Source organism: Plectropomus leopardus, chromosome 1 (genome assembly GCF_026936395.1).
Source record: "Plectropomus leopardus strain MGB_pleo_1.0 chromosome 1, ASM2693639v1, whole genome shotgun sequence".
In the NCBI taxonomy this organism is placed as follows: Eukaryota; Metazoa; Chordata; class Actinopteri; order Perciformes; family Serranidae; genus Plectropomus; species Plectropomus leopardus.
In genome coordinates this window covers 3,096,713-3,121,966 of record NC_142176.1, presented here as the reverse complement: position 1 = coordinate 3,121,966, position 25,254 = coordinate 3,096,713, and the positions used below count along the sequence as shown (strand labels likewise).

The window sequence follows — 25,254 nt, the reverse complement described above, 5'->3', positions numbered from 1 at the left end:
TCCATATAAAGGCATTATTTGAATTTAAACAATTTTGTACTACATAGGGCCCACCCCCCCATTCAGTTATGTAACAAAAAGGGGAAGAAAAAAAGGACAAAAAAATCCTGCAGGACAAACTATATACAACTGTTTAATAATAATAATACAATAATAATACATTTTATTTATAAAGCGCTTTAAAAGGAACTCAAAGACACTGTACAAGAGTATAAAAACAACATGAACTTAGTTATATATCACACAAATTCACAGCAAACAAATCGACAACATACAAAAATAAAAAATAAATATTTAGCGACACATATACATATATCATATAATACTTTATTTTTACCTGATGACACACGTCACCTGGCGTCACCCTGCATATTTCCCATCGTTCACACTGAACACAAACGTAACACGGTCCCGTCTCCTCCTGGCGTCTGACGTCAGCGGCGCCAGGTGAGAAGGCACACCTTCACCTGTACACAGAGACACGCGCGCACACACAGGGCAGCTGTGACCTGTCGATATGCGGAAGTGAAGTTATTGATGAGATCAGTGTGGAAATGTTTGTCGGTGATTGGTGGACTTTAATGATGGAGGAATGTTAATGAGGCACGAGGGAACATGTACCGGTGTGTACCTGTCGGGAGGACTTCTCTGTGACCGAACTGCAACACCGGACCGACTCCAACATGTTCTTCAAGAAGCCCGAGGTAAACACTGAGCTCTCTGATCAATGATCGATATCTGCTGCTGTTTTCACTCCGACAGGCAGGAGATGAGGAGCTTTCACTGGCAGCAGGGCGAACAGCAGCTCATAAACACTTTACAGGTGTGCTTTATACTCCGCAGCAGGTACAGTCACGCGTTTCTGTGTTTTACAGACTCAACAAAACAATACTGCAATACTACAATACTGTTACTGAACCTACAGCAGAGTGGAACAAGTATTCAGATTATTTGTTGAAGTAAAATCAATAAAAACGACACTGTAGAAAGACTCGGTTACAAGTAGAAGTCCCGCATAAAGAATATTACTGAGGTGAAAGTGAAGTGAAGACAGAAACACGAACTTAATCCTTTCAAACAAATTTGCTTGATTTCTTAAAAAAAAAACCAAAAAAACATGGAGGCAGGCAATAAGCAACCCAAGAGAACAGCACAAAATTAGAGCGATATTAGATTTTTTTTTTAAATACCTGAAAACAAACAAAAACAAAAACAAGTAAGAAAATGACCTGAAAATATGCTAAAACTTAAATCAAATTATAACATATTTTCAGTAACAAATTGAATTTAGATAATTCAATTTAATGTAAATAAATTTTAATTTAAAATTATGAATATAGTTTTCTCAACACTTTCCCTTTTTCTAATAGCAATTTCTCAGGTAATTTTCTCAATAGGACATTCATGACAAGTTGCTCATTGCATTTCTCCCAAAATCAACCCAACTTGCTTAAGTTGCTTAAGGTTTAAATGCACGTGAAAGGTGTCTGAATGCAATTTACAACTTAAGTTAGAAAGATATTTGTAAAAAGTTTAAAAATAAAAATTACCTAAAAGCAAGCAAAAAAAAAAAAAGAAAAAGAAAAATGGGAAAAAACAAACAAGTCTATGACCTGAAAAATTATGCTAAAAATGAAATCTAAGTGTAAGGTATACTTTTTTCCCTATAAGATATTACATTTAAATATAAAAAATAGGAATATATTTTCTCAGCACTTTTCCCTTTTGTGAAAGCAAAATTTTAGGTAATTTTCAAATTTGACTAATTTCTTGCAATTTGTAGGACATTCTGCAAATCTTAATTTAAAACTTGAAAAAATCAACTGAGAGATCAATGGGCAAACTTAAAATAAGTAAATTAACCTTTTGAAGACTGAGAAAATTGGCTTGATTTCTTTAAAAACATGGGAAGGCAGCTATGAGCAATGGAATTAGAAATTAGCCAAGAATTAGCAAGAAATTAGTAAAAAAAAAAAAAAGTGTAAAAATAATTTTATAAACGTAATTATGATATTTGTAAATAATGATTTTTTACTTTTTCCCCTAGCTTTAAAAAAAAACATTTTTAATCTACTAATTTCTTAACAAGTTACTCATTGCCTTTTCCCCTTTTTTTTCCAAAATAAATCAAACGAAATTCCTTTGGGTTCAAAGGCTGAATACTTGTGAGAAGCGTCTGAACGCAGCACATGAAAAGTGACGTCACTCCAGGTTTCAAAGGGTTAAATAAACAGTGCAAATCAGTTAAAATAGAAATAAATCATACAAAACAACAGACAGTAATACCTTAACAGCTAAAAGTTACAGAAAATGATATTAAACATGCTACAGAGTAGATAAAGCAGTTACAATCCAAACAGTTACTGTCATAATCACTTGATCTGCTGATTAATTTCATTGATAAAATGTCATAAAATTGTGAAAAGTAAAAAACACAACCTCTCAAGACCCGAGGTGAGAATTTCAGTCTCGTTTTGTCCAAAATGATTCAGTTTATCGAAGATTAAAAATGACAGATTATCAGCCGGGCCAGTTATTGGGGTTGATAATTGGCACTGTGCCAATTATCTGTATCTATGTTTTATTTTAATGATTGCTGAGAAAATTAATAAGTTAAAAAGTGCAAAGACAGTGTTCGCAAGGGAGGAACTTTTAATTTCTAAAAAAAACATATTTAAAATTTTACTTGCCTTTATTAAAAGCAATTTGCTGGGAACTTGCTGCATATGATGTTGAATTTTTCGGTTGTAATTGAACATTTGCTAAAGGCATTTAAACAAAGTTTTGTGTTGGAGTTTGTTATATTCCAAATTCTAAATATTGACAGAAAAAAAAATCTTGCAAATGCATATGGGTTCCAAATATCAGTTATCGATCCCATCAACTACTAATTATCGGTATCGCTATCGGCTCTGAAAAACCAATGACCCCAACTAAAAACATGGGAAAAGTTAACACTTCAAAAACGAGAAAATGTCTCTTAATATAATTTAAACAATGAATCAGTAGTAATTTTCCTTTGCCTGACTGATTAGTCAACTATTAGCTCTGAAGCAGATGCCAAGTGTGACGACTGAGGGTGAAAATCAGGTTGTGTGTGTGTGTGTGTGTGTGTGTGTGTGTGTGTGTGTGTGTGTGTGTGTGTGTGTGTGTGTGTGTGTGTGTGTGGGCTCAGTGGGTCAGAAGTGAAACCTGTTTATCAGCAGTCGGGGTCACGCCCATGCTGAAGTTCACCACCGTTTCATATATCGACGCGGTATCTGGCTGCTCTCCTGGAACAGAAACTAAATCTTATCGCTGAGTTTGTCTGCGCTGCAGAGGGTGTGAGGGCAGTGAACAGGTGTAAATGGCGTGGAGCAGAGCAAAGCGATGAGCGTGGAAAACGACCGAAGATGACTGACATGAGACACTGAGCGTGTCGGGCAGGTCCGGACCTGCAGGCTGGTCTGGCAGAGACAGAGACAAAGATTCTGCTCCAGCAGCTGCTCATCCTTAAATCTGAGCTGTGAGAACATGTATTTACGAATCACAACCAGCAGGTTATTTGATATTATACAACAAAATGTTTCTCCGCTCATCACACGCAGCTCACCACCACCAGAGTTTATATGGTCCTCAAACTAAGAATACAACAGTCCTCATAAATCCTCCACGCTGAAGTTTATAAAGCTCTGTCTGTTTCTGATTATTTTGGAGGAAGTACTTTGTGCTGCTGTTGAACTGCATTGTTTTACTGATATGTGCTTCTGTTATTTCACCTACAATCATTAACCTTTAGGGTCTGTTTGGCACATTTAATGGGCTTTTCATTCTTTTTTTTATATATATAATTTTGGCTATGTTCATGCTTATGGCATACGCTTTGGCCAGATTGTGTATTTTTGTTAAATCAGTGAATTTGCAGCTCAGCTCCTACAATAAGTCTAAAATACACTGTGGAAACTAAATAGTTACATTCAGACTGTTAAGGTCCAAAAATGCTCCATTGAAACCCATTCAAACTGACATTTTTGATCCCACAGCCATCAAAGCAGAAAAAGACACATTGTATTATTCCTGGGCGTCATTCTGGGCTTTTGACTTGGAATCTGTCATTTTTACTATTTTCCACCTGATGACGTCATTTTTTTAACCATATTTATTTCTACAAGGTGAACTGTCACAATCAATGTCAATGCTAATCACTAACTTATCCCAGAATGTCATCATCAAAACAATCAACCAAAATCTATTTAGCATGTACTTTATTGAAAATAATTCATTTTTTGTGTGTGTGTGTGTGGGGGGGGGGGGTTCCATCTAAAAATGTGGCATCATGGCAAAAACCTGCCATTTAAAGGATTAAAATTCAGAAAATTAATGAATATTTGATATTTATGATTAGGACTGATCTTGGTTAGAAAAATTTATTCAATAAAAGTAGAAAATCCCATTAATGTAGAATACTTTTTATGCTTTTGTGTGCAGAGTGATACGAGTGTGAGTGTTTGACACTGCACAATGATGTATAATAATCCATGTTGCTGCAAATCCTAAACATTTCCCAGGCTGTGATAATAAAAAAATCTACTTAGCATGTAGTATATTGAAAATAATTCTCTTTTTTGTGTTTTTCATCTGAAAACAGATATTTGATATTTATGATTAGGACTGATGCTGGTTAAAAATTAACTCAATAAAAGTATAAAATAATATTAATGTATAATATTTTTTTAAGCTTGATTTTGAAAGTGTGCGTGATATTAAAGCAGCGTCCTGACCGGTTTAATGTTGAAAACACGTCAGGAGCAAAATGAGTCTGGATGTAAATGCATTTATCTGTAATTTGACACTATCAGGTCAGTATGTTACACACCTTATCTTTCTGTGTGTGTGTGTGTGTGTGTGTGTGTGTGTGTGTGTGTTGCAGGAAAGCTTTGAGCTGTGGGACAGACAGAAGGACGGTTACAGCACTGAGCCTTTACTTCCTCCTATGGTGAGAACTCTTTTTTCCTTTGTGCTCATCTGAATTTTCCTACATGAACAAGATAACTGACCTCATCACCAGGAACATGCAAACAAACAGAATTTATCTGCTCTGTATGAAAGGATGCTTTGACTCTGTGCTAAACCTGCGAGCCGTCAGACATGAGCAGACAGTGTTTTTTCTTAAAGGTCCTTCTGTCACTGTGAACGTGTTCAGCTTCTCATTTGCACCTGGAGTCTGTTTGAATGTTTCTGTCAGGTGTTCTCGCTGCTGTAACATGAGCTGAGTTTTTACTTTGCTGATGCTGATCTGGAACGAGGAGCTACATCGACCGTAACAGCACCTGGACTGAAATGCAAAACAGTCTAACGTGATGTGGCTCAGTGTAATGGAGTGGAACCAGAATCAGGTTTATTGCCAAATAGGTTTTCACTTGCAAGGAACGTGTCTTGGTGTTTGGTGCATACAGTAAACATATTAGTTGTGTTTATATGCACACTTTTTCTCCATGTGATGGAATTCAATCTGATTGAAGATTTCGGGTCAGCTGTTTATATGGGATGTCGTCTCAGACAAATGAACTGCATCACAATATGAGACTGTGAAAGCAGTTTTTGTGTGATCACACTGCTGCACTTTGACAGTCTGGATTTGGTGTTTCCATGATGTAAACACCAGTCTCATATTGTGATGCATCATTTCATTTCCACTTGGTGTCCACACCTTGCAGGTTCACAAAAGGATGTGTCTGTGACAACCAATCACATCTGTTTAAAAATGCATCACACATAGCAACAGGGGCAACCAACCACACTTCCTTACTGAGATAAAGGTTTCTGTCTTTTCCTTGCTTAGAGTTGCTCTGAGACTTTTCCTAAATCATTCTTAAGCTAGGACTCCTTGCTAAAAGTTTTAGGAGCTCTTGAAGAGTACTCTCAGATTGTCTTGAGAACAGTGCTGTGGGATCATTATTACGTCATCGTTGTGTCGGGAACCGTTCTGAAGGCTGGAAACTGGCCTGCTGCGGCACAGAGTCCAGCGTCTATCCACAGATCCACGTCTCGGTGAAGCATAAAACATCAGATAATTCCACAGGTGAAGAGAGAAAATTAAAAAATAAATCTGCTGGAGTTGTTTGTTAGTTCATCTCTGGTAAATGAGCTCCAGGTCGACAGCAGAAAACTGAATTTAACAAAACAATGCACTCCAACAGGCCCAGGCAGCATCATCTGCAGCGCGACCCTGATTTATGTCTGTACTGTTTGTTTTTTTTTGGTTGTGAACAAAACTGAGTCTAATACTTCTTTTGAGCTACTTTACAATGTTAACCCTTTGACACCTTGTTTAGAAAACTTGACAAAGACGTTGATGAGCAAGAAATGGCCCAAAAAACAGCCAGAAATTAGTCAAAAGTTACAAGAAATTACCTGAAAATAAGCAAAAAAGAAAAAAGACATGTAAAAAAAAAAACAAGAAAATGACGTCCAGCAGGGGGTTAAAAAGTTTTCCATGACATAATATTAAATGTATAATTATTTTCTCCGGTTTCAGAGGCTAAAATGCTTAGGAAAGGCTTCTTAATGCAGCATTAGACAGCTGATCCAAGCATTAAAGGGTTAATGTGTCTCCTGGTGTGTTTTGTTTTTGAACAGTCCAACCCGAGGACGTATGACTACGTTCTGGTGGCCCACAAGGTGGAAGATGAATCGGATCTGAAGGCTCAGAGACAGAGAGCGTTTATCCAGGAACTGGAAAAGAAAAATATCACCATCACCGTGAGTCTGCTTCCTTCACCGTCTCACATTTCCTCACAGCAGCCGACACGTGATGCGACGTCAGGAGACGATTAAAATGAATCAAAGAAAATCAAGTTATCTTGAATGTGTTGTTTCTGTGTGTTAGAAAATCATCCATGAGGACAAAGTGTTCTTCGGCCTCCGCGCTCCCAGTGAGATTTTTACAGACTACCAGTACCTGCTCAAAGTGTCCGACTCCTGCAACTGGTGTGGAGATGTGAGGGGCTCTGTCACCCAGGCAACCAGGTAACACACACACACACACACACACGCACAGACATACATACATAACTGTGGTTAACTTCCCTCCATCTAACCAGTGTGTAGATGTACAGAGATGATCGGATTCTTACAGCTCGCCTGCACTGAGCCGAGAAATGAGAACTTGTCATGGACTGAGAACACAACGATAAAATTAACAACAATGAAAAAAATAAATAATTATAATGATAATTATGAAAAGAGATAATTAACTAAAATAACAGTCAGAACTAGACATCTAAGCACACTAAGAGGCAGTTACACGCCAGCGGTTTTTGCATTGAAAGTTAAACTTTTGCTGCAGTTTGGTCTTTTTTCGCACGACGATGGCATTTTTGGGGCCCAAAGATGCAAACTCTTGAACACCACCCCACCCACCCACCAACCAAAAAACAACAACAACAACAACAACAACAACAACAACAACAACAACAACAAAAAACATTGCATTTTTTTTTTGCATTTAGTATATTGGAAATTTTTTCCATCACAAAAAACAAAGTGGCATCATGAAAAAAAAACTGGCATTTTAAAGGATTAAAATTCTGAAAATTAATGAATATTAAGTATTTATGATTAGGACTAATGTTAGTTTAAAAAACAAAAACCAATGAAATACTAATAAAGAATATTTTTTATAGCATGATTTTGAAAAGCGCATTTTGTGTGCAGAGATGTATGAGTGTGAGTATTTGACACCACACAAAAAATAAAAATCAGTTTCTGCTAATCAATAATATATCCCAGGCTGTAATAATCAAAAAAAGAAAAAAAAATCTACTTATTATGTAGTTTATTTAGTTGTGGACAGGGATGTGTTTCGACCTACCACTTGTTTTGGGATAACTGAAACGCATGTTGATACCAGGTGTAAATAGCGAAAGTCATGAATACCAAAATAAATAAATAAGTCCAGAACTGAACTTCAAACTAACCATAAAAAAAATAAGTGGGAGGGTCCAGCCGAAAACGAAAACGCCAATTAATCAGCCGAAGTGATAAAACGTTCAGCTTTTAATATAAAGATACACAAACACACAAACTGTCGTTCACATACCACAGTGACGGAGGATGGTGGAACCTGTACAGGTAGTTCCAGGGAACTGCTGTGTCAGTTTTGTAGTGTTAAAGGAGACGACATCAGTTATGCAATTGTGTTTCATGTCATGACTCTGATCATCAGACTCAGACGTTTTGTTCTTCCAGACGGAAATCTTCAGCATCATCGAACAACAGCAGAACTTTATGTTGTATTTAAAAAGCTTCCTTATAAAAATGTGTTTTTTTCCCGAAAGAGACGGCTGTGATTTTTTGATTTGGGGTTTGCGCTTATTTGTAGTCTGAAGCAGAAAGTGTAGTCTGACACAAGAGCTAAGCAGGAAAGTGTGTTTTGCCACATATTTATTCACATTTATGTGTATAGGTACAAGTATATAGCATAAAACTGATGCCGTATATCACAACATTTATAGCTAATTTGCAGTGCCTGTCCCTAGATGGGCCTTTAAAAAAAAAAAACCCTCAATATCAGTTTAAATGTGTGCTAATGCGCAAATTGTGCAAATTGCTGTAAAAATATAACCAAGTTCTAATAATAATCTACATGGGTTTTTTTTTCAATTTACAGTGTTTTACTGTAAATCTTGATGCTTTTTGGAGCTAACATTACACTGTAAACCTGTGATGAATTTAACAGTAATATACTGTTGAAGTATTTCATGGTATTGACACTAGAAAATAACGGCAGGATGCTGGTAACTACATGTAATTCAGCAGATATCTACACTGAAACAAATTTCTGTGAAAATACGGCCAGATTCTAACAGTAATATACATAATGTAATGTGTGTGTATTTGTGTGTGTGTGTGTGTGTGTGTGTGTGTGTGTGTGTGTGTGTGTGTGTGAGTTTCTTCACTTTACCCAAACTTTTTTTATTGTTTCTCCAGGATCCGAATCGTCAATTTCATCCTCCACCAGACCTTCATCGGCACAGGAGGTCAGTGTTTTTATAGCATTTAATATATGTAACTTTGCAGACCTTTAGCAAACACACAACGACGACAACGACAACAACGACAACAACGACGTATCATCCATCCAGAGTTTTCACTGCATCGATCGTGTTGTGATATGGGACGAACAGCAGCCTCACATGAAGTTCTGATTTTTATTTTGTTCTTATTTTATCAGAGAACCTGAAGGAGCTGCTGATGAAGGATGTGTTTGAGACCATGTTCTGCCTCCATGAGGTGAGTCGACCTCTGGCTGATCTCAATATATTTAATTTTTTTTTAATTTAAACAAGCGGGTGGTACAGAGAGCAAAAAGAAAACAGACCTTTTTATTTAATTTTTATTTTTTAACAGAGTTACCCAAACTTACCCCTAACCATAAACCTTTCATAGAGAGCAGGTGGTCAGTTAAAGAAAACAAGAAAATAAACCATCATAAAATATAATAATCAGAATATTGGTAAAGGTGGTGCCTAAAAATAAAAATATGCAGAAATAATGAGAAAAAAGGGTTTTGGGTCGGACTATTAAACACCTAAAGGAAAAGACTACAACCACAGATGCACAGACACACACATCTTAAAATATATTTAGACTACAGGGATCTTACACAGGGGCTACTCAGTATTAATTTCGGCAGCTTAGTTTAGATTTAGTCTTGAGACAAAAATGTTTATGAGCTTTTAGTCACATTTTAGTAATTTTTAATCTTCATAGTTTTAGTTAAGAAAAATTCACGTTAGTCGAGGAAAATTCATGACATTTTCATCCATTTTTAGTCATTACTTTTAGTCAAGGTTTTTTTTTTCTATTTAAACCCCAAAAATGATAATGAAGGTGACATATTTAAAATTGTCAGTTAAATAAAGGAGGATTTACACGCAGCACTCACTGATCATCATTTGAAAAGCTTAAAATCTTTCTGTTAACTCTGGTATCTCTTAAAAACACACTACAGTTCTGATGCCGTTTATGTTTGTTTCCTTTGTGTAACAAAAGCACGCGGTTACGTTTAGGAAACAAACAGCATTTTCACCTGACACCTTCTGGCGGCGTATCAGACTCTCGACTCTCTCGAAAGGTTCCTTTGTGCTTTGATGTCTGAGCTGAAAACTCATCCTCCTGGTGATGAGATCAAGTTTTCGGATCACTTAAATGACAAAACTGCACACTCAACAACACCATGACCATAAGATTGAATAAAGGATGAATTCATCCTGAAATAAATGTGTGCGCTCCGTATATAAAAGATTTGATCAGATGTAAAAAGAAATTTTTTTTTAAAAAATTCACTTGATCTTATAAAAAATTTTAAAAAGTTGTATTTAAAAAAGATTTTACGTTGGAGTTTGTTATATTCCAAAATATCTAAATATTGACAAAAGATTTGCATTGTTATTGTAAATGCATATCGGTTCCAAATTTCGGTTATGGGTCTGATTAACTACTAATAATATCAGTATTCATGTAGTGGAGCCTGAAATACATTTTTACCTACATGTTATTATGTATGACGCATAAACAGCTGATGTCTGTATATTTTATTTTCTCATGATTTTTTTCAGAGAAGGAAGCAAAAGCAGCTGAAGAGGAAGTGGGCTCGATGGTCGGGTCTGTTTAGGGGACAACCAGTCAACGACGTCAAGTCAGTCTCTAAAAAGCTCATTCATCCGTTTTTCTGAAAAGCCGCTGTGACTAAAAGTAGTCCCTGGTGTGTTGATGTACGTGTGTGCGACCTCGTGTCCGCAGGTGTTACTTTGGAGAGAAGGTGGCTCTGTATTACCTGTGGCTCGGCTGGTACACCAAGCTGCTGGTCCCCGCCGCAGCTCTGGGAGTCGTGGTGTTCCTGTACGGACTCGCCTTCTTCAACACAAACCCTCTCATGTGAGTCTCACTGTGGAACTTATATTAATATGTTTGGATATTAACCCTGAGGGCCCGCTTTAATATTACACACACTCACAAAACGATGCTTTTCAAAATCAAGATTTAAAAAAAAATATACATTAATATTATTTTCATCTTTCATTGAGTATTTTTTCAACCAACATCAGTCGCAACCATAAATATAAACTATTCATTGATTTTCTGAATTTTTATCCTTTTAAATAGCAGGTTTTTGTCATGTTGCCACCTTGTTTTTAGGTTAAAAAACTTGAAAAAATTGAACTATTTTCAGTAGACTACATGCCAAGTAGATTTCTCATTTTATTATCAAAGTCTGGGATATATCAATGATAAGCAGCAACATTAATTTTTATACATTATTGTTATCTGTGCAGTGTCAAATACTCACACTCGTATCGCTCTGCACACAAAATGACGCTTTTCAAAATCAGGCTATGTAAATATTATACATTAATACGATTTTCTACTTTCATTGAGTTTATTTCTTGACTAACATTGGTCCCAATCATAAATATAAACTATTCATTCATTTTTAGAATTTTAATCCCTAAATGCCAGATTTTTGTCATGTTGCCATTGTGTTTTTTTATGAAAAAACAGAAAAATGTAATTATTTTCAGTAAACTACATGCCAAGTAGATTTTTTATTATCACAGTCTGGGATATAACAATGATTAGCTGCGACATTAATTAGCAGATGGTTTAGTGTGTCTGCGGTGGCAACATTCAGGAAACGTTTTTCACAGGTTGCTGCTGCTGGCTGCATGCATCGTGGCATAACAGCTCATTAAAAGTGGAGGCTGCTGGTAGTTGATAGACAGTGGAGTTTGTTTTTCTTTTATGCACAGAGCATTTAAATGTCAATTTCACAGCCTTTGATTTTCATTTAATGATTGGATGACAAAGTTGTAATCATGATTAATGTTCGGTTAGATGTAGCTCAAACAATGAAACCTTAAATTCATGAAAGAAACTCTTTTTTTCTCACATGCCTCCACAGTGAACAGAGAATCCAAAAAAATGAACATTCTTGATGAATTAAAGTAAACGAGGAATTTCACAACAGCAAAACATCCGTTTACTGACTCTCACATTACAGGTCACAGAAACAAATCCTCCCACACACAGAAGTGATCAGTGGGGGATTCAGAAGAACCACGAGGAGCCGGCTCTTCTGTTTACTTTGTGCAGCAGCTGACACACAGACATGACTGACTTTATATTTCCATTAACCCTTTAGCCTTTGTCTCTGTGTGTCCTCAGTAAGGAAGTGTGTCAGTCAGACATCATCATGTGTCCTCGCTGTGATAAGAGGTGTACAGTGTGGCAGCTGTCAGACACCTGCACCTACGCCAAGGTGAGCTCAGCTCGAGTCTGTCACTGTGTTCATTTGGTGACCAGTTAAAAGCCAGATTTCAAATCAAACCACTTCTTCTTAACCCCATCCATACTGCGCCCTTCTCCAGACACAGCGCTCACAGTGTGTGATTGCATCTTTTTTGTGTGTGATTTTATATCCTGAATTCATGCAACTAAATACCACCGCTCGATTGCACATTCCTCCACTTCATAACTACTCAAGTTCTTTTTGTGTTTTGATTATGGCGCTCTGTCTTTATATATATATATATATATATATATATATATATACATATATTATTTGGCATTTTCTCAACTTTCCTTTAAGATATCTCTTTGTGACTTCTGTCTGCACACTGCCTTTCAGTCTCATGCCGGCAGGTGTTTACTTATGCTTATTGGCATCAACTGGCACACGCTTTCAATTTATGAGGAGACTGGCATCAATCTGAGAACACAGGTGCGAATAATTCTGACGGTTAAGAAAACACGTTCATGAATCTGTCGCACAGTTTTCTTAAGAACTTATTTACTTAAGAACTTAAGAACTTACTTAAGAACAGTTTAAGAAGGAATTTAAGAAATTACTTAGGATGATATTGGTAAATGAGGCCCACCTTTTGATGATAAAAACTAACCAATAACCAATGAGCTTGCTCAAAGTAGCTCTGTGTCAAGTTATTAGTTTGGCCGAGGTCGCTGAGAAAAGGCCTGCAGTGCAAACAGCTGCTAAAACACTGAATGTTGGAACTGGATTTATCACAAAAGAGCTGACAGAAGAGGAATGCTGTAAATATTTCTCACCAACCGAATAACAAGTGTCAGGAATTTAGACACAAAGACATTAAAAGTTTTATGAAAAGCTGGTTCTGATGTTTATCTGTATGTGGAAACATCGATGATCGTCCGTCTTAACGTGTTTTTATCTGCGCAGGTCAGCCACCTGTTTGACAACGAGGGCACGGTGGCGTTTGCTATGTTCATGGCCATCTGGGGTGAGTGTCTGACTTCATCTAATTTTATTTATTCAAGTGCCTAAATCTCATGTGTAGCGATGTGGAGCCTCTCTTTAACCCTTTGAAACCTGGTCCGACATCAGTTTTCTTGTTTTGCGTTCAGACGCCTTTCACAAGCTATTTGAATAGTTCTAACCTGAGCAAACAGTAAAACATCGTGGGGAAAAAGCAATGACCAGAGATTGCAAAACATTAGTAAAAGGTAACAAGAAGATTAGCAAAAAGTTAGTTTTAAAAAAGTGGGGAAGGAATAATAGAAAATTATCAAAAAAAAAACAAAATAGGGAAAAACGACCAGAAGACTATATTTATAGATATGATATTTTTATATTTAAATGTATGTGGCAGAAAAAATAAAATCTATATTTTCTGCAAATTTGTGTCTGACTTTGGTTTTTGCTTATTTTTTTAACATAAAAAAATAATATATTAACTAATCTTTTGCTTATTTTTGGGCCATGTCTTGATAAGTTGCCATCTTCCCACATTTTTGATGGAAATTAAAACCAATTTGCTCAGTTTTCAAAGGGTTAACTGTTGTCTCTGTGTGTTTTCAGCCACTCTGTTCCTGGAGCTGTGGAAGAGACACAGAGCCCGACACGTCAGTCAGTGGAAGGTCTACGACTGGTGTGAGGAGGAGGTACTGAGGACAAATCTGAGTCTGTGTCCTGTTTGTTGTCCCTAATGGCGTCCCTACAATTTTGGCGCTGTAGTTAGTTTTATTCTTCCACACCGAGGCTGGACGTATTATGTGTTCAAGTTACACCTACGTCTCGTGAACACAATGTCTCATGAAGGCTATGAGGGAGTTTCCTCAAATTTGACACAAACGTCCACTTGGACTTATCAATGAACTGAAGGTAGATTTATTAGAAATTACATTTGTCTTTGATCCTGCTTCATCCTTGTTGAAGTTAAGTTAAGAAGGATAAGTTGATTAAAATCACCAGCAACTATGGCAATTCTGTCCGGTTGCTCGGGCATGTTGCTGCTGATGGCATCATACAATTACTGCTGTGCAGTTCTAAAATTTGTCTCAGTCTTGTGTCCTTTCGGCTCTGAGCGAGGTCTGCCCATCCAGTGCAACAGGTTGATCCAGGATGTAAGGGGTTAACCATGTCTCTGTGAAGATGTTTGCAGAGCCTCAGAACAGGTCACTGTGACCTCGCATCAGTCTCATTCTCGTGAACGGGATTTGGCACAAACGTCAGACTCAGCAATGAACTGATTAGATTTTGATGGCTAAGGGTCAAGGTCACCATGACCTCTTCCGTGTCATTCTCTTGAAAGGGATATCTCAAGAACATTTTGAGTCTCGTTTTTTTAAAATTTGGCACAAACGTCCACTGACACTTAATGATGAACTGATTAGATTGTCCTGGTCAAAGGTTAAAGACGCTGCGGTCTTGTGCCCATCTCATTTTTGTGAACGAAATGTCTCAAGAAGGCTGTGAGGGAGTTTCCTCTAATTTGGCACAAACATCCACTTGGTCTTAAGGATAATGCAAGAATTCATACACTAGCTATGAATTTTTACAAGTTTCTCACAACAAGTTTGGACATTGGATTTCTAACAGGTCAAAGGTCAACTGTGACATCATAAAAAGCACTTTTCTGTCCATTACTCAGCGTCATATCTTCGGAACAGAAGAGGACATTTGGTCAGATACTGAATTGGTGACACTAATCTGTAAACTGTGCTGATTGTACAGATCTTCAGAGCGTAAAGTGTGAAACGTTTTTACAGACATGGATGTAAACTGAAGCGCAACTTGACTAATTCGCGGAGGCGTACAACCGTGAGGCAGTAATTCTAGTTTTTTTGGGTTCAAGCTTCTCTTTGCTCTTCTGTAAACAAAGGCGTGTTTACAGTGACATTAGAGCCCGCAGAAGACGAACATGTTATTACAAGCTGTATGGGAGTCTTTATGTTGGTGATCGCAGTGTAAAGACAAAGTGCAGCGTGCATGTTTCACTACATCTCCAATAAATTATCAGTCATCTGAGCTGGACAATACTAGAAAAAATTAAATCAATTCAAGTTTAATGGATTTAGTGTTTTAGGTCGATAAGCGATAAATTACCACAACATATCTGCAGCTTTGGTTGCATATTTTAGGTTTTGTGTGTTTAAATTCAGTATAGTTCTTTCTGCATTAAGCCTTTGAAACCTGCTCTCAAATGCCTTTACAAGTATTTAAAACTCTGAACCTTTGCAAATTAATTTGATTAAAAAAAACCCACAGGAAAAGGCAAGGAGCAACTTGGAAATAAATGTTCCGCAAATTGTGAGAAATTAGTGGTTATGGAAAATTGTTTTTTTTAAAAGCTAGGGGAAAATGTCTACAGTACTATATCTAAAATTATCATACTTACATATTTGAAATTATTTTACAGAATTATTTAAATTTTTAACCAAGTGTTTTCAGGTCCTTTTCTTTTTTTTGTTTTCTTTTTTTAAACTTTTTTTTTACGTGTTTCTACATTTGTTTACATTTTCAGGTCATTTTCTTGTATTTTTTATTAATTTCGTGCTAATGTTTTAGTCATTTCTTAAGTTGCTTTTTGCTTTCCACCCATTTTAATTTTTTTTTTTAAGTAAACCTAATTGGCCCAGGTTTCAAAGGGTTAATAATTTAGACTGTTTTTATTTATTTGTGATTTGTGTTTTTTACACTCCATTTAGGTCAGATTGAGGGAATTATTCTTACCTTGAAAAAAAAAAAACACAAACTCAGTTGACTCTGCATACAGTGACTTTTCTTCTGCAGCTTTTACCTGCATCTCATAGTCTCCATTTTGGAGTTTGCTGAGTTCTTGCAGTTATGGCTCAGTTGTCTTCACATGTCAGAACTTGTTGAAAACTTGTGTATCTCTAATGACACAGCCACATGAATGCATCCCCTGAAGCTCTGCTGTGTCGTCACTTCCTGAAACATCCGTAATGCTGGCTGATCTGGGTTCAGGGGAGTGGCTTTGGTTTATTTGTCATTTAACTTCCTGCATTCTGGTGATTTTTATGCACCAGTGTGTGTCTTTTCTGCATCAAAAGATGTCTTTAAAGTAGTACAGTGTTTCTGACTTTAATATCAGCCCGTGCTGGATGTGTCAGACGTATGGAAACAGCTGATGTCAGATTATGTTAACTGACTGCTTCAAAGAAGTTCAATTCAAGTTTTGTTTACGATCATACCAAATGAAAACAAATTACTTTTTTGAAGAGAGTCCTGTCTGTGGGTTACAGCTGTTGTTAACCCTTTCAAAACGGACACCCTGTGGATGGACGTTGTATATATATCGATCTAAAAGAAAAAACAATAATAGCAGAGAGCTAAGGCTTCTTTCTCATCCGTCATCATGTTGTACGCTCGTAACGACGTTATTGTGCTGAGGTGCTTGTTGTGCAAAACTGCGCAAAAAAAAACGCTCCATGACACCGGAATAATAAATAATGAATCCATCACAACACTTTTACACTCTGCTCACAAAAATAAGCATAATTCAAAAACTAAAGAGTGTACATAGTTCAAATAAGTTTTTGGAGTGTTAAGAAATGTTTAGTTTATGTTTCTACATTTAAACATTTTTTGGATCAAAGTTATTTTTTATCTTTGTTGTAAAATCTGACTAAAACCAAACCCAATGTTTTAATGATGCAATTTCAATTCTTGCATCAATTATTATGTTTTATGACTAACATGACCTTTTAGCCTAGGGCTGTATTGATTTTAGGGATATGAAGCAATTGAAGATACTCCAAGAAATGTCATTATAATAAGCAATAAGCAAAAACACCAAAGTAGGCGCTGGATTCCAGCACACAAAAGTCTTTGTAATATACCTTTAATGTGTGAGTTCAGTCTCAACCTGTGTGTGTGTGTGTGTGTGTGTGTGTGTGTGTGTGTGTGTGTGTGTGTGTGTGTGTGTGTGTGTGTGTGTGTGTGTGTGTGTGTGTGTTACAGGAGGAACTGATTATGGAGATAGTGAATGATCCAAACTGTAAACCCAAACAGTTCAGACACTCGTACCTACGCAGCACTCTGGTCCTCATTCTGGTAACGCTCATGGTAAGACACTCTCACACACACACACACACACACACACACACACAATAACTGCTTCCTTAATAATTTAAACCTATGCTCTAATTAATTAAACATATACATGCAAACAGCCACATACAAAAAATCTAATTTCTACAATTTTACATTATTATATACAGAAAAAAAGAGGAGATAAACTTGGAAAAAATAGATACTAAGTAACCAAATAAAAAAAAACGGTAATCCCTGTGAACACCTGGGGATTGTCATCCCTTTATTTTGGGAAAATTGTGTGTTTCTTCCTGAAAAGAGGTTTGCACTGATCACTAACTGCTCCAAAAGCTCTCTGTAACATTATATTACTGTTAGTCAAACAATCTTAACTATCGCCTGCTGATTTGGGAACATGGGGGCACTTTATCAGAGAATTAAAATAAACAATAAAAACCACATCAGATTGTAGCTTTACAGAACGGAGAAAGATGTCAGATGAGAGCAGCAGAGGATCAGATAAAAGTTTGCGCTCACTGCAGCAGAGGTTGGATGCAGTAACGTGTTGGTGTGTTTGTGTTCCAGCTGATGCTTATCATCGGTCTGGCTCACGCCCTGGTGGTGTTTCGGGTGGTGGCCGCTCCCCTGATGTCTGAGGGCAGCTGGGAGTTTATCAGAGATCACGCCAACACGGTGGCGGTGATGCTGGGAGCCGTGCTGCACTACGTCACCATTCAGATCATGACGCGGGTACGTACACCTGCATCCCGATCCTCACGAACCTCCACAAAATGTTAGAGGAATAAAAAAGAAAAGAATCACTCATTCTGAGCTCTTTCAAGGTGCTTTGCTGTTTGTGCTTTTGTATTTGTAGCAGTTTGTTATTAACCCTTAGCGACTGTTTGACGCATTCTACGCGCTTTTCATTCTTCATTTCTTTGATCATTTTGGCTGTGTTCATGCATGTAGCATAAATTTTGGCAAGATTGTGTATTTTTGTTTAATCTGGGAATTTGCAGCTCAGCTCCTACAATAAGTCTAAAATACACTGTGGAAACTAAATAGTTACATTCAGACTGTTAAGGTCAAAAATGCTCCATTGAAACCCATTCAAACTGACATTTTTGATCCCACAGCCATCAGAGCAGAAAAACAGGACTTGTGTTATTTCCGGGTGTCATTCTGGGCTTTTGACTTGGAATTTTTACTTGGAGTTTTTTCCCACCTGATGACGTCATTTTTACAATATTTGGCAGAAACCCTGATGTACAGCCCACTTCAAGTGAAACCATAGGCAACGACTGCATGACAAAAAATGCTCTGCATGATTTAACCCTCTGGTATCACTTTCATTTACAACAAGGACAAAAATGTCCACTTCCAAAACCTTTCATAAAAATGCTATATATAAATATGTTTTTCACAAACGTTTTGGCCTAAATCTTTTAATCAACTTCAGTCCGAATCAAAACTATCAAATGATTAAACATTGTTAACCCTTTGAATGCTAGTTTAAATACGCGATGTCAATGTTGTTTTTGATAATAAAAAATAAAAAAAATGAATAATTTTCAATATAATAAATTATCCTTAGATTAGCAATAACATTGATTTTGATGCATTTATAGTTTTTGCACAGAGTCAGATTTATAATTTAGGACCGTTAAAGCAGGAGTGGGCAAGTAAGTTTGGTCTCTGGCCAATTTTTTGTCATGATCTTTCTATTTTATCCTGAATCTCACCTTGAAGATTGTTTAAAGGTACATGTGCTGAATTAGTGGTATGGGTGCTATTAATAGCCTGTCATTGCACGCGACCATCGAGCACGCGCGCGAGACAGTTTGTAAAACTGAGTGAGCGGCTGCGAGAATGCGCGCTCTCCGCCGCGGTGTTGGAATTTCGGAGCATGCGCGCCCTCCGCCGCTGTTTCAGAGTTTCGGAAAGTGTGTCATTCTCATCAATTAACAGCGCTCACATTTAAACAAATGTGTCATATTGCTGCACAATGCAGAATAAAATACAATGTTGTTACTAATCTTTGACATATCCAAGACAGCGTTTTAAAAATGAGCGACTCTGCAGCTCTCTAGACTTTCTCCAAACTGACAGTCAGACCGCTGAGGAATCAGGAAGAAGTTTCCACTGGAAGCTTTTGAAAAGCAGCTGATATGAGAACAAACAGATCTGTCAGCAGATGGCTTACTGCTCTTACAAAGCTGAACCTGCCAACAATAACATAACGATCAAATCTCTCCTGTGTGTGTCTGTCACCTGCAGGTGAACAGATGGGTGTCGCTCAAGCTGTGTGACCTCGGTGAGGACATACCTTTACTCAGCGTGTAGCGAGCAGAAATGTAGAAATGCACCAATATTCAAAGACATTTTGTCAAGTATCTCACATTACATGTATGCGATTCCATATCCTTTCTGTGTGTGTGTGTGTGTGTGTGTGTGTGTGTGTGTGTGTGTGTGTGTGTGTGTGTGTGCTTCAGAGAAGACAAACTCATTCGCTGCCAGAGAGAGAAACTTCACAGTGAAGATGTTCACCTTCCAGTTCTTCACTCTCTTCTCCTCACTCTTCTATGTGGCCTTCTTCCTGGGCAGGTACCCTCTAACTGTCTGTCTGTCTGTGTGTCTGTCTGTCTGTCTGTCTGTGTGTCTGTCTGTGTGTCTGTCTGTCTGTCTGTCTGTCTGTCTGTCTGTGTGTCTGTCTGTCTGTCTGTCTGTGTGTCTGTCTGTCTGTGTGTCTGTCTGTCTGTCTGTCTGTGTGTCTGTCTGTCAGTCTGTCTGTGTGTGTGTGTGTGTGTCTGTCTGTGTGTTTGCTTGTGTGTGTGTGTCTGTGTGTGTGTGTGTGTCTGTCTGTGTGTTTGCTTGTGTGTGTGTGTCTGTGTGTCTGTGTGTCTGTGTGTGTGTGTGTGTGTGTGTGTGTGTATGTGTGTGTATGTGTGTGTTTGTACTGGTATAAACTGGAGGAGCTGTCTGACTATGAACATTTGTATGATGTGTATTAGCCTTCAGTTCAGGTCCGAGCGTTAAAATGCTGATTGTTGATGTTTTCTTGTTGCAGGATAAACGGCCATCCAGGAAACTATGTGCGCATCGCTGGATGGAGACTGGAGGAGGTGAGCAGATACACTTTCTGTCGTTCACACAGCACGTCTCCTCCACGGTACTAACCCTTACATGTGTTGTGTGTTGTGTATTGTGTGTTGTGTGTTGTGTGTTGTGTGTATTGTGTGCTGTAGTGCCATCCCAGCGGCTGTTTGACAGACCTCTTCATCCAGATGGCCGTCATCATGCTTCTCAAACAGACCCTCAACAACATCTTCGAGTTCACTGTGCCGTGAGTGTGTTCGCTGTGTTTTCATTCAACGTCGCCTGGTGACGAATACGTGTCCCTGTCCGACTGAGCTCCCAGACCTCTTCACAAACCAAAATGTTGTGTCTTCCAGCTGGCTGAAGAGCTGCTTGAGTAAAAGCACCGCGAAGAGGCTACAGAGGAAGTGCGGTCACTGTTACAGGAAGACCTGCCGTAACGAAGACGGACAGGTCGAACCGTGTGACATCTGCAAACTTCGGGACTGGCTGAATAATTATCACCTGGCCAACACGGACGCCTTCAGTCTGTTCAATGAGTTCCTGGAGATGGGTACGTCCACAGTCTGACCTGACCCTCACATGATATGTAGGACTTTTATTGTGAAAAGGAAGAATGGGCCTCTGCCAAGATGAACCCTTTGAACCTCAGCAAATCGGATTTCTTTGAAAAATGTAACAAATGCAATAAGCAGCAAAAGAAGAAATGACTTAAAAGTTATTAAAAAAATAGTACCTGAAAATAATTTTAAAAATAAAGAAAAAAAGGGAAAAAACAAAAGACCTGGAAAAGTGCTTATAAATCATGATTATTTTGTAACATCATTTTAAATTAGGATAATAATAAATATAGTTTTTCCCTGGCTTTTTTCTTTTTTTCACACATTTTTCCCATTTTTTAAGAGTACCCTAACTTACCCTACCCCACCTGAAAATGCATAAAATAATCAAATTTCCATGTCTCTAACTTCCTGTCCGTCCCCTCCAGTGGTCCAGTTCAGTTTCACCACCATATTTGTGGCAGCGTTCCCTCTCGCCCCGCTGCTGGCTCTCATCAACAACGTCTTTGAGATCCGCCTGGACGCCATCAAGATGGTCCGCCTGGAGCGGCGGCTGGTTCCCCGGAAGACCAACGACATTGGTGAGCAGCGTGTCTGTTAACCCTTTAAAACCAAAGCAAATTGGCTTGATTTCTTTCAAAAACATGGGAGGAGGGTAAGGTGCAAGGTAACAAGAATGGCCCAAAATTTGTTACAAAAAATTACAAGAAAATTACTCAAAAATAAGCCAAAGTAAATTGAAAACAAAAAAACAATAAAACAATTTTTTAAAATTTTAAAATATATTATTTTATTGTTTTTTTTAACCAAAAATGGAGATTTTCCCGTGCGATCAACAATCCCATCCATCTAATTTTCAGATTATTTCCTTGTCACAGAGTAATTATATATAAAAAAAGGAAAAACAAACGAGAAAATGACCTCAAAAAAGTGCTAAAAAATTAAATCTATTTTAAAAATAGTTTTCTGTGATCATTTTATTGTCACCCTTTACTTTTTTTCTTTTTCTTGCCAATCTGCTCTTAATGTTTTTTCCCACGTTTTTTTGTGTCTGCAGGTATATGGACGAAGGTGTTGGAGGCCATCGGTGTGTTGGCAGTAATCGCTAACGGTCTGGTCATCGGGGTCTCATCAGACTTTATTCCACGCCTCGTCTACCGTTACCGTTACGGCCCGTGTGCTAACGGAACCACAAACTCACAGTCAGTACTGTTTCAGCCTACAGAAACACCTGATAATATGTCATCAGATGCATCCTGTCTCATCATCATCATCATCATCATCATCATCATCATGTTTTATGTTGCTGTCGTTGCAGCTGCATGCAGGGCTACATCAATGACACTCTGTCCACGGCGTTTATGACGCACCCGGCAGTTGTAAATGACTTTCTCAAAGAACAGATGATCACAGAGAGAGGCCTCAACGTCACGCAGTGCAGGTGAGCAGCTCGGTCCAAACATGACAGAAGATAAAGTCACAGATCTGATACACAGGGACAAACTGTGTGTGTGTGTGTGCGCGTGTGCGTGTGTGTGTGTGTGTATGTGTGTGTGTTTACAGCTACAGAGACTACAGGAGCAATGAGGACTACAGTCTGACCTCTCAGTTCTGGTGCGTCTTGGCCGTACGCTTTGCCTTCGTCATCTTGTTTGAGGTTTGTGCTCCAGATTTGGGTTCGACAGTGTTTTCGATTTGACCTGCAGACAGAGGTTCAGTAATTTCTGTGTGTGTGTGTGTGTGTGTGCGTGTGCGTGTGCGTGTGTGTGTGTTTCTGCAGCATGTTGTGGTGGTGTGTAAGTTTATAGCGGCCTGGTTTGTCCCCAACAATCCCATTCGGGTGAAGAACGATCGGCTGCACGACAAACTGGAGCGGCTGAAGGAGGAGCTGCGGTAAGTCAGCAGCAGCAGAGAGCAAAGGGTCAAAGGTGAAACTCTGACAACAGATAATTTTGCTCTGAGACACTGACACAATGATACTCAACGTACTCAACCTCAATAGGGTGCGCGGTGGCTCCAAAACTATTTTCTAATTCACGATAAAAATAAGGTGATTCACAATGTGAGTTGTTTTTGTACTTTTAGTACACATTAGGTGCCAGAGTGAATAAAACAGCATCAAAATAAAGCTAAAAAAGTGCCAGTGGAGGATTCCCCTCACCCCCTGACAGAGGTCCTAGCTCAGACCCTAATGTCCCAAAATCCTTGAAATGTCCTTATATCCTAAAAATGTCTTGAAATACTAAAAACATCCTCATATCCTAGAAAAGTCTTATAACCCAAGCACTGCCTGTAAACCTAGTAACATGCTAAAATCCTCAAAATGTCTTAAAATCCTATAAATGTCCTAAAATTCTTGAAACATCCTAAAATCCTCAAAAATGTCCTAGAATTCTAGGAACTGTTATTTTGCAAAAGTGCCCCGAAGGAAAGAAAATTAAGCATCCCTGCTCTACCATCTCTGCTTTTTTCTACAATGTGTGTTTTTGTTCTTCTTTCAGTGATATGAAACGCAGCAAATCGACAGACGTGTGACGTCTCCAGCAGCAGATCTGCCTCCCGCGTCACAGGAAAGATGCTGTCTTCTTTTTTAAAAAAATGAATATTCACGAGACTGGACTGTGACGGTAACGTTGTGTGAGGTTTGTGTGTCGGGGTGTTATTGGACTTTATTACCCCCCCGCTGACAACAACCGCCACACTACGTGTTTTTTTTATTAATATGTAATTAATAATTTGTAGACTGTGAGTAAGAATGTCTTTTATTTTGTTAAGTTTGTTGCTGTTTCAGAGAGTCGCTGAGTCAACTAAAGGAGCAGTTCAACAGTTTCTGCACAGTTTACATGACGTCAGTAAACTTTAAATTTGTTCAAATAGTCAACACACACTTACACTCTTGAGCACTTAACTGTGTGTTCGTGCACAGTCAGGAAGTACACGAGAAGACAGGAAAATTCAAAATAAGAGCTCGTCTTTGTCTAGCCTAACTGTGCCGACTGACATGTACTGTATGTAATATACCTCAAAAAACCCCACTTCAAAAAAATTACGTCCTTCATCAGCAGTTAAGAGGAAAAAGTCAAACCATCCAAAACATTCACACCATTAAAATAATACCAGTTGCATCTCTTCCTGTGGGCTCGTGTGCTTCTAGATAATTAAATGTCTTAATGGTATTTCTCCTCTCAGCTCCTCCACATGCATTTCTTTTCACTGTCATCTGATTGTAAGAGCACTATTGTAAAGTAGATTTTAGATTTTATTTGTTCCACAACCAAGTCACCAGTTAAAATGTTTTGTTTTTAAACCCTTTAAAGCCTGAGAAAAGTTTGATTTCCTTCATAAACGTGGAGGACAATGAGCAACAAAAACAAGAAATGACCCAAAAATGAGCAATAAGTGAGAAGTTCAAGAAAATTTCCTTAAAATTAAGCAAAACAAAAAAGAAGACAAGGAAAACAAGACTTTAAATATGTTCTTAGAATTTTATTTAGATCAAATCTTTAACATAATTTTAAATGTCCCACTAATTGCAAAAATTACCTAAAATTAGTTTATTTAGAAATTGTCCAAAAAAGGGCAAAATGTCCAGACAACTGTATTAATAATTATAATCATTCTATATTTAAAATTTTGCACAGAAAAAAATATAACACAATATATTATATAAATACCTATTTTTTCAGTACTTTTTCAGGCAATTGTTTTTGTTTTTGTTTTTTACTTTTTCCTGGTAATTTTCTTGTAACTTTTTAAAAACTAATTTCTTGCTAATTTTTGGGCCATGTCTGTTAGTTTGTTTTGTCGATGTTGGTAATGAGTGGGTTAAAGAAGCCTGAGGCAAGTTCAAACTGAAAACTGTTCACTGTTTGCTTCAGTTTCCAGACTGAACGACATGTTTCACTGAGATGTTGTGAAATGGTGAGCATTAGGCTTTGAGGTACGTTTTCTCCCGTTTGATAAGCATGTCAGAGCTGTTAGCCGATCAGCAGTGACGTGAAGATAAACCAAATTCTGTAAGATCTTAACTTATTGTACATACAATTTTTGTTTTTTTATTTCCCACGATGTAGACGTCATTTTTCTGAGGACAATAAAAACCCTTTGAATTAAAATAAAAGGCAGTGCGCCTGTGTGACACAGGGGTGTTTGAACACACCACTGTTTCTATTCAAATAAATGTTTGCTACGTTTTGTAAGTTAATATTCGACAGCTTTTGACTGCAAGGGTGAACATAAAGAAAC

General features: G+C 37.8%; 1 protein-coding gene across 1 annotated transcript; it reads left to right on the top strand.

The window, feature by feature from the left end:
- The first annotated feature begins 451 nt into the window (after positions 1-451).
- Positions 452-25,189, top strand: ano9b (anoctamin 9b). Its single transcript, XM_042490244.2, has 24 exons — positions 452-704; positions 4,910-4,975; positions 6,619-6,741; positions 6,869-7,008; positions 8,971-9,020; positions 9,215-9,273; positions 10,602-10,681; positions 10,786-10,920; positions 12,208-12,301; positions 13,238-13,298; positions 13,877-13,959; positions 17,282-17,386; positions 17,939-18,103; positions 19,631-19,667; positions 19,846-19,957; positions 20,421-20,475; positions 20,599-20,696; positions 20,806-21,002; positions 21,438-21,590; positions 22,067-22,211; positions 22,328-22,450; positions 22,573-22,666; positions 22,790-22,902; positions 23,511-25,189. The coding sequence occupies exons 1-24, from the start codon at positions 684-686 to the stop codon at positions 23,542-23,544; spliced, it is 2,343 nt and encodes a 780-aa protein (XP_042346178.2). The 5' UTR covers positions 452-683; the 3' UTR covers positions 23,545-25,189.
- Positions 25,190-25,254: the final 65 nt, after the last annotated feature.